General features: G+C 35.6%; 2 protein-coding genes across 6 annotated transcripts in view; one reads left to right on the top strand and one right to left on the bottom strand.

The window, feature by feature from the left end:
• Kiaa1958 (KIAA1958 ortholog) overlaps window positions 1–16,058 on the top strand; it is a 139,847-nt gene that overhangs the window by 30,192 nt on the left and 93,597 nt on the right. The window lies entirely within an intron of this gene.
• LOC101955501 (peptidyl-prolyl cis-trans isomerase A) lies at window positions 14,515–15,036 on the bottom strand. The gene has a single exon (XM_040283821.2). It carries the CDS (start codon window positions 15,031–15,033, stop codon window positions 14,515–14,517), a length of 519 nt encoding a protein of 172 aa, XP_040139755.1. The 5' UTR covers window positions 15,034–15,036.

A 16,058-nucleotide genomic window follows, 5' to 3' on the forward strand; every position in this document is an offset into this window, starting at 1 on the left:
TCTAGACTTCTTGATTCTATATAAAGAAGGTGAGCAAAAGATTTGGACACATCACTGAAGAATATATATACAGGTGCCAAATAAGCACGTAAGATTCTTGATGTTATTAAAAAATGGAAATTAAACCACCATACCAAGTATTGGCTAGGAATTGAGTAACTGCAGTTCTCATACTCTGCTGGTAGACATATAAAATGGTACTGCTTTGGAAATTTTTCACTTTAAAAAAAAAACAAAATTATATACTTACCCATATGATGTTAAGTATTTTTCCTAGTAAAAAGGAATGTGTGTATATATATAAAAACTTGTATGTACATGCATGTTCATAGGATCCTTACGTGTAATAACTAAAACTGAAAATAATCTAATGTCCATCAATAAGTGAATGAATAAAATAATTATGATGTATACATATAATAGCAGATTTCTCAGCTATGCAAAGAATGAACTATTGATACACCTAACAATATCAATGGGTCTCACAATACTTAATGTTAAGTGAAAGAAACCAGGCTATAAAACACTTGTCCTATGATTCCTTTTTATTTAAAGTTCTAGAAAATGAAAACTCCTTATAGAGATGGAAACATAAGTGTTTGCCCTGGGAGGAGGTTTAAGAGTAGGAAGAGAAGGAGCTATAACAACAGATCTTTGGAAAACTTGGGAGTGATTATATATTTATCTTTTTGGTCATGGTGATAGTTTGTTTCTCGATTATTTTTTCCATATGTCCAAATTATGCATTTAAAAAATATACAATTCATTGTATTTCAGTTATGTCATAATAAAGCGATTCTTTGAAAAGTAAAATAGAAGAGAGAAATATGACAGAAGATAGCTAAGTATAATAAAACATATTTGGGAAATAGAGCATATTATTAAGCAGATACTAGGAACCAGAACACTTAGTGAACCTAACCAATAAAAGCCTACTATTGAATGACTTTTGGAACCAATATTTTGCTGCTTTTAGTTCATCATATCCTTATTGATTTCTCTATAAAACATGGTTTTTACTAGCATATTGCTACTATTGTACTAACATGAGATTTAACACAAATTGAATGCTTCTTTGTGATGTCTAAACTTAGGCTCTTAGTTTCCCAGTTTTCAGGATCTACATAGAAGTTTTGTGATCTGGTTTTTATACGTTATTGCCAGGACATCACATTTCTAGTATTTAAGTATAATTTTACACTAAAAAACCTTATTAAAAACAAATACATGGGCTGGGGTTGTGGCTCAGTGGCATGGTTTTTGTCTCGTACACGTGAGGCCCTGGGTTTGATCTTCAGCATCACATACATACATAGATGGACTGTCCATCTACAACTAAAAAAATTTAAAAAATATATACATGGTGTTATATTCCTATAAGTGCCGTGACTCAGGAGGCTGAGGCAGGAGGATTGAAAGTTGCATGCCAGCCTGGGCAAAATAAAGGACTGGGATGTAGCTCGGTAGTAAAGCACCCTTAGGTTCAATCCCCAATTACATCCCCCCCAAACAAACAAACAAACAAATATAGATGATTTTTAGACTTTTAGGAATTTTGAATTATCCTTTGTCTCTTCTAAATATTACTGTACCTAGGGCTGGGGTTGTGGCTCAATGGTAGAACACTTGCCTAGCATTTGTGAGGCACTGGGTTTGATTCTCAGCACTACATATACATAAATAAAAATAATAAAAGTCCATTGACAACTAAAAAGTATTTAAAAAATAAGATAAATATTACCGTTCCTAAGTTTGGCTTTCTTGGTGCTTGGAACATAAATACTCAGTGATATTGAATGAATCAGTATTGTCTAAAAGAGGCAAAGTGGACATGGGATCATGAAATTAAATTCCAAATCCTTCAGTTCTTTTAGCTATTTCCAGCAGGGACATATTGTTGCTTCTGTAGTGAAAAATGCTGGTGTTCTTTTTGAAGCTCATAGATATTTTTGTACTTACATGATTTTGATAAAGCAAATAGTAACTATATAGTAATAATTTGATACTAGTGAATTATATCTATGTAATTGTTCGATTATTGTAGCATTTAGTTAGTATTTCATTAACTGCTGATGTAAATGTCTTGCCGCTTTTTCCTAATTGTACAGTATTACAAAAATTGGACCAGTACAATAGGAAAGAGCGAGTTCCGCCCCTCAATGATGTCATCTGAATTTAAGGTCAAGGAGTTCTTATGTTCTGTTTGAGAAAATGACAAAGTGAAAACAGTTGTTTGGGGCTGGGAATGTGGCTCAAGTGGTAGCGCGCTCGCCTGTCATGCGTGCGGCCCAGGTTCAATCCTCAGCACCACATACCAACAAAGATGTTGTGTCCGCCGAGAACTAAAAAATAAATATTAAAAATTCTCTCTCTCTCTCTCTCCTCTCTCAATCTCTCTTTAAAAAAAAAAGAAAAGGAAAAAAAAAGAAAACAGTTCTTTGTCATTTTATACTTGGTTGATTAATTAGACTGTTTAATAGAAAGAAGACTTGCAAATTTAGTTTCTTTTATATTTTCAAAACCCTTAAGATGGAAAATAGAAAAGATAGAAGTAGATGAACTTGCTACATGCATATTACGACCAAGAAAATATAATTTAGTCTTTAGCCACATGGCTTTGAGCAGAAGTACTACCTTCAGTTGTGATAAGATAATGAATGTGATGTAGTATCAAATAACTAGAGACAGAATGAAATTGATATCTTATGTTAGTTGTAAATTATTTATCATGTGATAAAGCTTGATATGCTTGATGCTTTTATCACCATCCATTTATATGATACTCCCTGTATTCCATATGAGGGGGTATATTGGTCCTAAGTCCCCCCCCCAAGGCCCCCATAAGAGTTTTGGTATTCTGTCTAAATTAACATCCACAAACTTAAACTACAGATAGGATGACAGAGGAAGATGCACTAATAAAAACACAAAGAAATAGAGAAATGAACAGGGTGTTGAAACTGAGAAATATATAGATTTTTCTACTTTAACTGTGTGTTGTGATTCTAAAAGAAAATTCAGATCGTCAGGAAAATACTGAATACAATGTTAATTTTTAGTTCTTAGTACGAACAAAGTCAAAATACACAGAATAAAAATGGAAGCTAGAAATACTGATGTCCTAAGTTTTCCTTCTAGGAATTCTTTCTAAAAGACTGTCTGTGGTTTGGATCCAGACAGCATATGTTGGTTTTATTCAACATTCTGTTCCTAGCACCTGGCATAAGTGCTGGGAGTGAGGAATAAATAATGTTATCTTTTTTTCTTCATGGTACAATCTATGCTCTCTCCTTTTTGTTTTCTGTCTTTTGTTAATTTCTCCTTTTCCTATTATAAGTCCTTTCTTTTAGTTTCTTTTATCATGTTTCAAGCTTGTTGAGCTTAATACTCAGTTTATTTTTCAACCTTTTAAAGACATTTTTTAATAAAAGCATGCAATTTCATTTCCTAGGGTCCACTGATTTACCTGTTTTCCTTGGGTTTTTTTCCTTTCTTTTTCTTTTCCCCCCAACCCTGGGGATGGAACCAAGGAGCACTCTACCATTGAATTACACCTAGTTCCCCATTTTATACTTTTGAAGTCCTAAAGATGGTCCTAACTTTGATTTAGATGGCTTGCTTTTACTTATTGACCTCATGGGCAATAGAACTGGCCTATAGGAATTAGCTGTTTTTTGTGAACTTTCAGCTATTTACAACTTTTGGCTTTTGAAGAAGTTCTTATTAAATTTATGTCATACCTCAAAATATATGGAGAGAGTCTAACAGCTGCCTTAAAAATGTGTGGTAAAGAACACATAACATAAAATTTACCATCATAGCCATTTTTTAAAAATATTTATTTTTTAATTATAGGTGGACACATATCTTTATTTTATTATTATTTTTTTTTTACGTGGTACTGAGGATTGAACCCAGGCAAGCGCTCTACCACTGATTCCCAACCTCAGCACACACACCCGCCCCTCCGTCTTAGCCATTTTTAAGTATATAATTCATTGACATTATATACATTCATTGCTTTCTTTTATGATGCTATAGAAAGTGAGAGACCTTTTTTCTTAAAAAGAGGAGGACTGTCCAGGAGGACTTCTGCAGTGGCGAAAATATTCTCTTTTTTTACACTGTCCAGTATAGTAGTCATTAACATAAGCATTCTCAATAGATTGAATTTTTAAATAGCCACTGTATAAGAGGATTACTAAACTTTTTTTTCCCCCCTTTTTGGTGGTATTAGCAATCAGACCAAGGGCCTTGAGCTAGGTAAGCACCCTACCATTTTTAGCTATGTCTGCTGTGTTCCCCAGCAAGTCTTTCAGGACCAAGTAAGGCCCTGGAACTCTCTAGTGTTAGTGCTTTGAGGTGTCCAAAGCAGTCAAGGCTAGCCACTGTGGTAAACGAGGGTTGCATTTTCTCATAGGAATAATACATTTTTTGTTGGCTATGTTATTTTTATTTAGATAGATTTAGATAGGTGTTCTACATAATGACCAATCAGAGAACACTTTTACTCTGCTGGACATGAGTTGATATTTAAAATATTTCTTATTTTCTCCTCTTAATTTCTAATCAGTCACCCATAATCCATCCTCTCAGTGCTTTAAGCACTAGAAATATATTCTCTCCTGGAACCCACAGTAGTTGACCTCTCTGTAAGTATACATATCGTGAGGAAATGAGCCTTTCCTGTGGTTTCATTTATTCATAATAATATATTCCCAGTAATGGTGGGGACCACTGGTGGTCTGTTCATTGCCTGAATAATTTTGCTGTTTCTAATGGTGAATTTCCTCCTGCTTTATCAGTGTTTATTACTGTAATTACTCACATGTAAAAGTAATTTTGCCTAGTACCTATTATATGAAGGAAAATTTATTAGATACTTTTTTAATGTGGTTTTCTAGTATTCACTGGGTTCTACAATTTTACTTCCTCAGAGTGAGAAAAGCCATGTCATGTCCTTGATTACTGTTAACACTTTGCAGATTTATTACATTGCGTAACCAAAATATGAATAGTCTTTGGTTTATTGAAAATGAATGAGCACAGAAGAAAGCAACAGGCCAAAGGGGTTAAGATCTAGTCCTTGTGAATGGAGAAGTCAGAAAGCTCCTGTTAATGTTCTTTGTTCTTTTTTTTTTTAATATTTTTAAATTACACATGGGCATAATATCTTTATTTTGTTTATTTTTTGTTCTTCATCTTTTCCTTGTAATTCTTTTTAAAAATTTTTTAATTTGTTTTAGTTATACATGATAGTAGAACACATTTATGCACTTTGATATATTATACATAGATGGGATATAATTTCATTTTTCTGAGTATACATGTTGCAGAATCATTGATCACGTAGTCACATGTATACATACAGTAATAATGTCTGTTTCATTCTACTATTTTTCCTATCCCCGCATTCCTTTCCTTCCCCTCCCATCACTTCCCTCACCTAATCTAAGGTAACACTATTCTTCCCTAGTGCTCCCCTGCCTTATCAAGAATTAGCATCCATATTAGAGAAAACATTTGGCCTTTGGTTTTGTGGGATTGGCTTATTTCGCTTAGCATGATATTTTCCAACTCCAACCATTTACTGGCAAATGCCATAATTTCATCCTTTATTTAAAGCTGAGTAATATTCCATTGAGAGTGTGTGTGTGTGTGTGTGTGTGTGTGTGTGTGTGTGTGTATGTATCACATTTTTTTATCCATTCATCTATGGAGGGACACCTAGGTTGGTTCCATAGTCGAGCTATTGTGAATTGAGTTGCTATAAACATTGATGTGGCTGCATCACTATAGTATGCTGATTTTAAGTCCTTTGGGTATCAACCAAGGAATGGGATAGCTGGGCCAAATGGTGGTTCCATTCCCAGTTTTCTGAGAAATTTCCATACTGCTTTCCATAGTGGTTGCACCTATTGGCAATCCTACCAGCAATAGATGAGTGTACCTTTTTCACCATATCCTCGCCAACATTTATTGTTGCCTGTATTCTTGATGATTGACATTCTGACACGGTGAGATGAAATCTTAGAGTAGTTTTGATTTGCATTTCTCTAACACTTTTTCATATATTTTTTGATCAATTGTATTTCTTCTTCTGTGAAGTGTCTGTTTAGTTCCTTAGCCCATTGATTGATTGGGTTATTTGATTTTTTGGTGTTAAGTTTTTTGAGTTCTTTATATCTCCTGGAGATTAATGCTTTATTGGAGGTCCATGTGGTAAAGATTTTCTCCAACTCTGTAGGCTCTCTCTTCACATTATTGTTTTCTTTGCTGAGAAGAAGCTTTTTAATTTGAAGCCATCCCATTTATTGATTCTTGATTTTACTTCCTGCGCCTTAGGAATCTTTTTTAGGAAGTCAGATCCTAGGCTGATGTGGCGAAGATTTGGGCCTATTTTTTTCTTTTGTTAGACACAGGGTCTCTGTTCTAGTGCCCAAGTCTTTGATCCACTTTGAGTTGATTTTTGTGCAGGGTGAGAGACAGAGGTTTAATTTCATTTCGTTACATATGGGTTTCCAGTTTTGCCAGCACCATTTGAATGTTTTTGGCACTTTTGTCTAGTATGAGATAACTGTATTTATGTGGGTTTGTCTCTGTGTCCTCTATTCTGTACCACTGTTTGTTTATTTTTATATAGTGCTGATAATCAAACCCAGTGCCTCACATGTGCAAGGCAAGCACTCTGCCACTGAGCCACAACCCCAGCCAACATTCTTTGTTCTTGTGTACCCCCATTGATGAATTCTCCAGCTCCATCAAATTCATGACTGCCAGGTCTTGGTATGTTTGTTAGTCTATTTTGTACTACCATAACAAGGTACCTGAAACTGGATAATTTACAATGAACATAAATTTGTTAGCACACTGTATTGGAGGGTGGGAAGTGCAGTAATAAGATATTGACATTTGGCATGGGCTTTTTTGCTATATCACTACATGGTGGAAAGCAAGAGGGTGAGAGAGGGGGACAAACTTGCCCTTTTATAATGGCATCAATCCACAGAGCCCTCTTGCCTAATCATTTGTTAAAGATTCCACCTCTTGATAATGTTACATTGCCAATTAGGCTTCAACACAAGTTTTGGAGGGAACAGACATTCAAACCATAGTAATGTCTATGTAGTTATCTAAGTTGTTTTTGTTTTAAAAACAAGGCTTTCAGAAGTAAACCCTCTTAGACTACTCTGTGTGCTTAACAAGTTGAAGTTACTTCTTCTACAAGCCTAGGAGAGTTTGTGATAGTTACTCAGACAATGTTATATATCAGCTTTTCATTTTAACTTTCAAATAGACAGTGTTTAGAACACTTTCCTATTTCAGCCCTTTCACATTGCTGTTCTGTTTGCCTGGAATTTCTATATACTCTGCTTCACATAACTTGCTCCTTTGCATTTCTCAGTTCTCAGCTTAGGAATCATCTTTTCATAAAGGTCTGACCTAACCGTCCTATAATTTTTATCTTTGTACCTTGTTCAGATTCTTTTCCAGAAATTAACCACATCCATGATTATTTAGCTTCTTTATTTTATCTTAAACTTCTCCCATTATTGACCTTTAGGCTTATATATCAACCTTCCTGTTGTGCATTTATACTTTTTATTTATTCTCAAATATTTGTTGAATGTCAGATGCTAAGAGGACAGACAGTCCCTTGAACTTGTGGGTTTATAAATTATAAAGCAAATAATGGTTATCAAATACAGTTGACCCTCATTATTTACAGAGTCCTTATTTATGAATCCACCTATTCACTAAAATTAATTTGTAACTCCAGAGTCAGTACTCGCAGCACTTCTGCAGTCATTCTTGGATATGGGCAAAGTATTGAAAAATCTGACTGATCTCATACATACATTCTCAGCTATGTTACAGCAAGACAACACTTGTGTTAGCTCTCATATTGTAAACTAATATTTTTGTGGATTAATTCTGTGTTTTTGCATTTTAGTAATTTTTTTAAGTGATTCTGCTGTTTACAGTGGCCCCCAAGTGCTTCACTGCTAAAGAATTCTAGTGTTCTGAATACAAGAAGATTATGATGTGCCTTATGTAGAAAATGTTTGTTTAGATAAATTCTGTTCTGGCATCTGTTACAATGCTTTTGGCTGTGAGTTTAGTGTTAACCAGTAATATATAGTATATTGAATAAGACATCTTTAAGCAGAAACACACACAAAACTAGGTTATATATTGATTAGTTGTCAAAAAAATGATGTGACCAAGTGTGGTGGTTCATGCCAGTAATCCTATAGCTACTTGGGAGGCTAAGGCAGGAGGATCCTAAGTTCAAGGCTAGCATGGGCAAGTTGACCTAACTCAAAGTTTAAAAAAAAGGACTAGGGGTGGGGGCTGGGGTTGTACCTTAGTGGTAGAGTTCTCACCTAGCATGTATGAGGCTCTGGGTTCGATCCTCAGCACCATATAAAAATAGACAGAATGCACTACCAAAAAACCAAAAACAAACAAACAAATAGAAACATGATATGATCAGAGATTTGCAAGAATCTAACCCTCGATTTCCTCCTCCAGGAGCAATGATAAGGTATTTGACTACTTGGTAATGGTAAAGTATTTCTGATTTCTCATAGGAGCAATGTTAAAGGGCTTGCAGTGACTTTGTGGAATATAACTAACCCACATAACAAGAATCAACTCTGCTTGCAGATTATTTTAAGTACAAAGAGGGTGCTGTGATGGAGAGTGATTGGTGTGATAGGAAAGATACCTTTTCTTTAGTTGGGCCTCCTGGGAGGTAACATGTAGGCTGAGATCTATAGAATAAGAAAAAGAATATTTTAGGCTCTTAACCAGGAAGGAGCTTGATAGTTTTAAGGAATTGAACAGAATATGGCTGGAGGAGGATAACACAGGATGAAGGTGAAGAAAGCAGGAATGTGATTATATTGCTTTTAAGAGACTACACTAAGTTTAATTTTGGAAGATAATGAGCAGCCATTGACAGGTTTCACTGTGGCTGAGATGGGCTGCTCTATGTTTTCAAAAGAGGGCTGGGGTTGTGGCTCAGTGGTAGAGCACTCGCCTAGCACGTGTGAGACCCTGGGTTTGATCCTCAGCACCACATAAAAATAAATAAATAAAAATAAAGGTATCATGTCCATCTATAACTAAAAAAAGTATTTTAAACAAAGATAATTCTGTCTGCGGTGAGGGGAATTGTTTAAAGAGGGAAAGAGATAAAATGTAAAAATGAGTTAAGAGGCATGGCCATTTAATAATTGCCTAGTTGCCTCTATTACTTCCTAAAATAGTTCTCATCTCTAGCTCATCAGTATCGCAGTTGAACACCTTTGCTTTCATAACTTCATATTGATCATTCTGCCTAATCCCTGCCCCAGAGATGCGATCAATTGAAGTCACCATCTTAACCATTCCAAACTGCCCTCTTAAAAACTGTTCCTGGAGTGGGGAAAGTATCGGGGAGTGATATTAGCCAATTTATATTGTTATATTATAAAGATAATTATATATAATTTTTTTATTGGTGTATTATCGTTGAACATAATGATGGGATTTATTGTTGTCTAACAATAAATACATGTTAGACAACAATAAATCCCATCATTATGTTCAACTATAATGCGCCAATAAAAAAAGAATGTGGGGAAAAAACATTCCCCAGTGACTCTCTAGGCCTCTTGATGGCCTGGTGTACCAGCATGCCACCACATCTCTTCAGTCCCACCCATCACTGAGCTCTACTCTGTCTGCCCACACAACAGTTGTTTGGGGCCCACATGCCTTTCTTTGCTCTTGAGTCCTTGGTATTTATTTACCATCCTATGCAGGGCTGGATGCTCCTGCTATACTATCCCAGGATACCCAAAGCAAGTATCTCACACTCAATCGTTTTTTTTATCATTATCATCTGTGTATTAGCCAGCCTCCCAACTTCCTTCCTCACAATTAAACTGTGTGTGTGTTTTGATTTTTTTTGAGTCCCCAGCACCCAGTGTCAATTTTGGATTGTGGTGAAGATATAACAAATGTTGGTTGAATGACTCTGATAATCAATGTTTGCCCTTTGCAGGGGCAGTGCTGGGGATTGAACCCAGGGATTTGGACATCCTAAGCAATGCTTTATCACTGAGCTATACCCACCAACACAAACATTTGCTAATTTCTTGACCAGAATTAGATAATACTTTTTCTTCATAACATTTTTTGGTAGATTTATAGAAATAAAGGAATAATGAGGAAGTATTGAAATAAAACCAGTGTCATAAAACATGCTTGTTTGTGCCAAAAGTGTTTATTGAGTGCTAGGAGATGGTCTAATTGTGAATACAAAGTAGTGAACAAAGCAGTATCCCTGCCCTCTTGGAACTGAGGGATGTGTGTGTGTGTGAGATCTACCTATGCCTGAATATCTATCAGTTTAATATGCATGTATATGTGTATATATGTACATATATATAATGTATAGACTTCAAATTGTAGAGTAGTTTGATCAACTTACAGAAAAGTTGGAAGGCCAGCTGGAGTTCTTGCATGCCCCATATTCAGTTTCCCTTAATAACATATTACATTAATGTGAGATGTCTGTTACAAATAAAGAACCAATATTGATACATTGTTATCAGCTGAAGTCTTTATTTATGTATTTTTCATTTTTGCTTTGTATCCCTGTTCTGTCTTGGATTTCATCCACAAAACCATCTTATATTTAGTCACCATACCCTAGGCTTCTCTGAACAGTGGCAGTTTTTCAGACTTACCTTTTTTTTTTTTTTAAATGACTTTGACAGCTTTAAGGAGTACTTGTAAACTATTCCACAGAATATAAGACATCCCTCAATTTGGGTTTGTCTGATATGTTTATCATACCTGGACAGGGATTATGGGTTCTTAACTGTAAGACTACAGTGATAAAACGCCTTTTGGCGGTCTGGGGGTAACTGGAAGTTGAACCCAGGACCTTACTTTTGCTAGGCAAGTGCTCTACCATTGAGCTACATCCCCAGACCTTTTTTTTTATTATTATTATTTCTTAGTTTTTGGCAGACACAACATCTTTGTTTGTATGTGGTGCTGAGGATCGAACCCAGGCCGCACGCATGCAAGACGGGCACGCTACCGCTTGAGCCACATCCCCAGCCCACCTTTTTTATTTTTTGAGGCAGTGTTTCCTAAACTGCTGTGGCTGAACTTTAACTTGTGATCTTCCTGCTTCAGTGTCCTCCCACCAAGTAGCTGGGATTACAGGTGTGTGTCACAGCACTCAGCTAAATGCTCTTATCACCGCATATGTGATGGTATGTGATGGTATGTGATGTCATCATGAATTATCACTGCTGATGCCCTTATCACTTGACTGAGGTGGTATCTATCAGATGTTTTACACTGTTTTCTTTCTCCGCCCCCACTTTGCTCTTTGGATGGAGCAGCCCATACCAAAGGGATAAGGAATGGTGCCCCACCTTCTTGAGGAGGCAGTATCTACATAAATTGGAATTCTTGTGTTCAGTGGATTGGTCTGATTTTTCCCCCTATTTCATTAATCATTTATTCATATCAATAAAATTCACAGGTATTTATCATATACTTTGGGTTAGAACCCAATATTTTGTTGCTCAAATTGTTCTAGCTCTAGTCATTGGGAGCTCTTTTGTTGACTCCCTATGTCCCTTTGTGATATTCCCATTGGTTTATCTTTTGAGTACTTTTTTATTTTCTGGTACTATTTTTGTCTAATTCCTGTCTAGTTGTGAGAAAAATATCAGACAAACCCAAATTAAGTGACACCTTTTATTTTGTGAAATACCATACTAGTAGTTCTTAAAATTGTCAAGACAAAGGTGCTTTGTCTTGAACTATTTTTCAAATTCAAATGATTTACCCTCAATAATTTCATATAGAATTTGAAAATACTTTGTGCTTATATGAACTAGGTCTAGTATGGATTAAAATTTTTTCAATATTGGGTTTTGTTTTTATGATGATTTGCATAGCTATTTCTCATAGGTGAAAAATATATATGATTATGAATTTTTCTCTGAATACCATAGTGTTTATGATCACAGTTTTATACTTGAAATTCATTCACATGTACTTTCACTTTGCAAGTCATATTAGAGAATTTTCACATTTCTTTAGCTTTCAGAAACATTTATGGTTGCCAGCAGCTGAACAGATATCATTATGCTGGAAGTGTTTCAGTGATTATACATGCTGAGTGGCAAAACTGCTTAGTCTAAAAAAAGGACTCCATAATATTTGGCTTTTGGTTGTAATTACCAGTCATGCTTGCCAGAAATTAAGTTTAGCTTTTAGAAGCCTGGAATTCTTAATATGTTTGTCTCTAACTAAACATTTCAGACTGTTATGAAACTGTCAATAATTCCATTATATATTTTATATTCATTTATTCTGAGTTACAGTGGATGAAATAATATATAGCAACGTGATTGTGCAACAACATAGAAAACGCATAAACTAATAGAATGTAAATAGTAATATTTAATTTGATTACAGTTTTGTTTAAAAGGAACATGTGGTCCCAAGTACAAATAAAATACTAGAAAGAAAAATACCAGAATGTTAACAATGAATATCTTTGATATTTTTCTATTTTCTAATAAATTGGCATCCATTACTTGTTTAGTGAGGAAAAGATAGGCATTTTTTAAATGGGAAAAGAACTATATTCTGCAGGGCTTTCCAACAGGTACTAATTTGTTTGTTCTATTCTAGATATTGAAAGTTAAAAGGTCTTTTGAAAAAATTCCATCATTCAGATTGATTTTCTGAATTATTGACGAGTGAGCCAGTTCTTATTTTTATAATAACACTTAAAGTTTTATACCTTTTTTAATTTAAAAAATCTGTATTAAATGGATTTTCAATTCAGTTATATATATACAAATGGATCACAGTAAAAGAGTTAACCACTCATTGTTGATGTAGTGAAAACTTGACTTCACTAATTTCTGCCCAACTGGGGCAGAGTTGGAATCTGGGCATCCTAAAGCCCAGTGAGCAAAGCCCGGGTGCTGAGGCTGCTTCAACCTCATTTTGAGGGATGGCCTCACATTCCTCTCATAGGGGACTGATGGCCTCAATAGATACCTTGGGGAGCCTGTTTAGATTAAAAATACCCAGCATTGTCTAGCTGCTTCTACTTTTTGAGCTTCTGGTGATAAGGGGGAGGTGAATTGAATTCATGACTCAGGTTTAGAAGTTGCAGAGTAGCTTTTTGCAGGCTTGGGTCTCAGTATGTCCTTGGGTCATAAATAGACAATTATAGTCTAAAAAGATATTCTAGACTTAAGATAATTTGCAAAAGTAGTACAGTTAAAGGCAAATGCATCTGTGGGGGAAGGGATGGGGGATTGAACCAAGGGGGTACTGAACCACTGAGCTACATTCTCAGCCCTTCTTATTTTGAGAAAGGGTCTTGCAAAGTTACCCTAGCTGACTTCAAACTTGTAATCCCCCTGGGCAGATGTATTTTAAATCTTTTAGTAAAGCTTTTTTTTTTTTTTAAAGTAAAATAAACAACACTTTTATTTTTAACTGAGCATTTAAAAATATATTCAAAGGTGATTGTTGTTATTACTGTGTTTTTAAAACAGGAAAAAAATCATTTTTCTAAACTGGTCCTTGTCCCTAATGGCCAGTACCCTACCTCTTACCTTTCTGTGACTGGGAAGTATCATGATATGCAAAAAATTAGGGACTCAAGTGATCATTTCTCTGACTGCTTCCTGGAAGTGGTATGTTTTATTAGAACATTCTGATGTGTGTATAAACAGTACAGGGGTTACCACAGTATTTGATAGCCCTGCTCTCGAGTTAGGGTTACAACATTTAACAACTGGGTCGGCAGTCAGTCAGTCTCACTTCATGGTGTTAGTGGAATTAGTTCCTGGAGCCACTGTGCACAGTATGCTTTGTTAGGCTAGTGTACCTTTCTCTAGTATGCCCATGAGTTCTTCATAGTGGGAGTTATCAGTACACTAAAAGGATGATCAAGAACTGTGCAAAAGTGTAATATCTTTTCCTAATAATGGCAATCAAAGTAGTCCTTAAAAACAAGTATAACAAAACTTTTTCAAAATTGAGAAACAGTTATATAAAATGAAACATCGTAATGTAAATCTTAAATGAGTATTTTTGTTTTTTTCTAATACCAAATCATTATACCTCCAAATTTAAGTATATCCTTCCAGATTTATGAAATATATGTGTATGGATATATATACATATATAGTTTATATATGACTATATTTATGTATATATAACCTGCATTTTCACTCTCTCTGTCATGCTACAATACATAGTTTCTACTTAATACCATGTTATTTAATTTTAATTTTTTTGTCATTTGGTTTTTATTCATAATTATGACCTTAACTCTGCAATCCAGCTGGATTTGGGAGGGAAATAAGGAAAATATGGAACTGCAGTGAGAACGCAAAGATATGGGATATGGTGAATAGACTGGGTGGAGGGGTACTCTTCTGAGCTACAGAAGGAATGGTTTGGTGGTTAAGATAAACACAAGTCAAATGTGTTAAGAGTTATCCAGTCAGTAATGGTGATCTTCTTGCTAGTCTTGCCATTCCTGAACCCAAAGCATTCCATGGCTTCTGCCATGTTCATGCCCTCTTTCACCTTCCTAAAGACCACATGATTGCCATCTAACCACTCAGTCTTGGCAGTGCAGATGAAAAACTGAGAACCATTTGTATTTGGCCCAGCATTTGCCATAAACAAGATGCCAGGGCCTGTATGCTTCAGGATGAAGTTCTCATTATCAAACTTCTCCCCATAGATGGATTTGCTGCCAGTGCCGTTATGGTGTGTGAAGTCACCACCCTGGTACATAAATCCTGGAATAATTCTGTGAAAGCAGAAACCCTTAAGATCAAATATTTTCTCTCCACTACTTAAAGCATGAAAATTTTCTGCTCTCTTTGAAACTTTGTCTGCAAACAGCTTGAAGGAGACATGATCCAAGGGCTGTCCATCGACAGTGATGTTGAAATACACAGTGAGATTGACCATGGTTAACAGAGAATGACTACAGGCGACAGCGGTGTCTTGAAAGCCCATTTACTACTATTTTAAACAATGTGTCAATAAATGTTTTTATATAAAGTTTCTTGGTTGTGCTTTTGGTTTTAGTATGGGGATTGAAGCTAGGGGTGCCCTACCACTGAACTACACCCCAGTCTATTTTATTTTGAGACAGAGGTCACCAAGTAGCCCAGAATGGCCTCAAACTTATGATCCTCCTGCCTCAGCCTCATGAATTGTGGGATTACAGGCATTCACCACTATCCTCCGTAGTTGCTGATGTTTATTTTTAGAATAACTTCCTAAAGTTATAACCCAGGTGTGTTCCTCTACTGAGCTACATCCCCAGCCCTTCTTATTTTTTGAGTCGGGTCTTGCCAAGTGCTGAGGTGGCTGTCCTTAAACTTGAGATCCTTTTGTCTCAGTCCTCTGAGTTGCTGGGATTACTGGCATGTACCACCATGCCTGGCTAGAATATCCTATTTTAGAGCTGAGTGACATTCCATTGGTTGTATATACGATATTTTCTTTATCCATTCATCAATTGATGGATACTTAAGTTGTTTCCATTTCTTGACTGTTATGAATAGTGCTATAGTAAATGTGATGGTACTTAATTCTCTTAAATGTACTATTTTTGTCTGTTTGTTTTTATGTACCTAGATATAGAATTGCTGGTAGTTAGATTCTTAATTTTTTTAATATTTAATTTTTAGTTATAGGTGGGCACAACATCTTTATTTTATTTTTATGTGATGCTAAGTGCCTCATGCATGGTAGGCAAGCGCTCTACCTCTGAGCCACAACCCCAGCCCTAGACTTTTAATTTTTTGAGGCACCTCCTTACTGTTTTCATAATGACTGCTAATTTATACTGCCACCAACAGTGTGCAAGGGTGTCCTTTTCTCCACATCCTTGCCAGCAGTTGTTACCTTTCATCTTTTTGGTAAATAGGCATTCCAATAGGTATGAGGTGATATCTTACTGGGCTTTTAATTTGGATTTCTCTGAT

Source organism: Ictidomys tridecemlineatus, chromosome 4 (genome assembly GCF_052094955.1).
Source record: "Ictidomys tridecemlineatus isolate mIctTri1 chromosome 4, mIctTri1.hap1, whole genome shotgun sequence".
Classification (NCBI taxonomy): Eukaryota; Metazoa; Chordata; class Mammalia; order Rodentia; family Sciuridae; genus Ictidomys; species Ictidomys tridecemlineatus.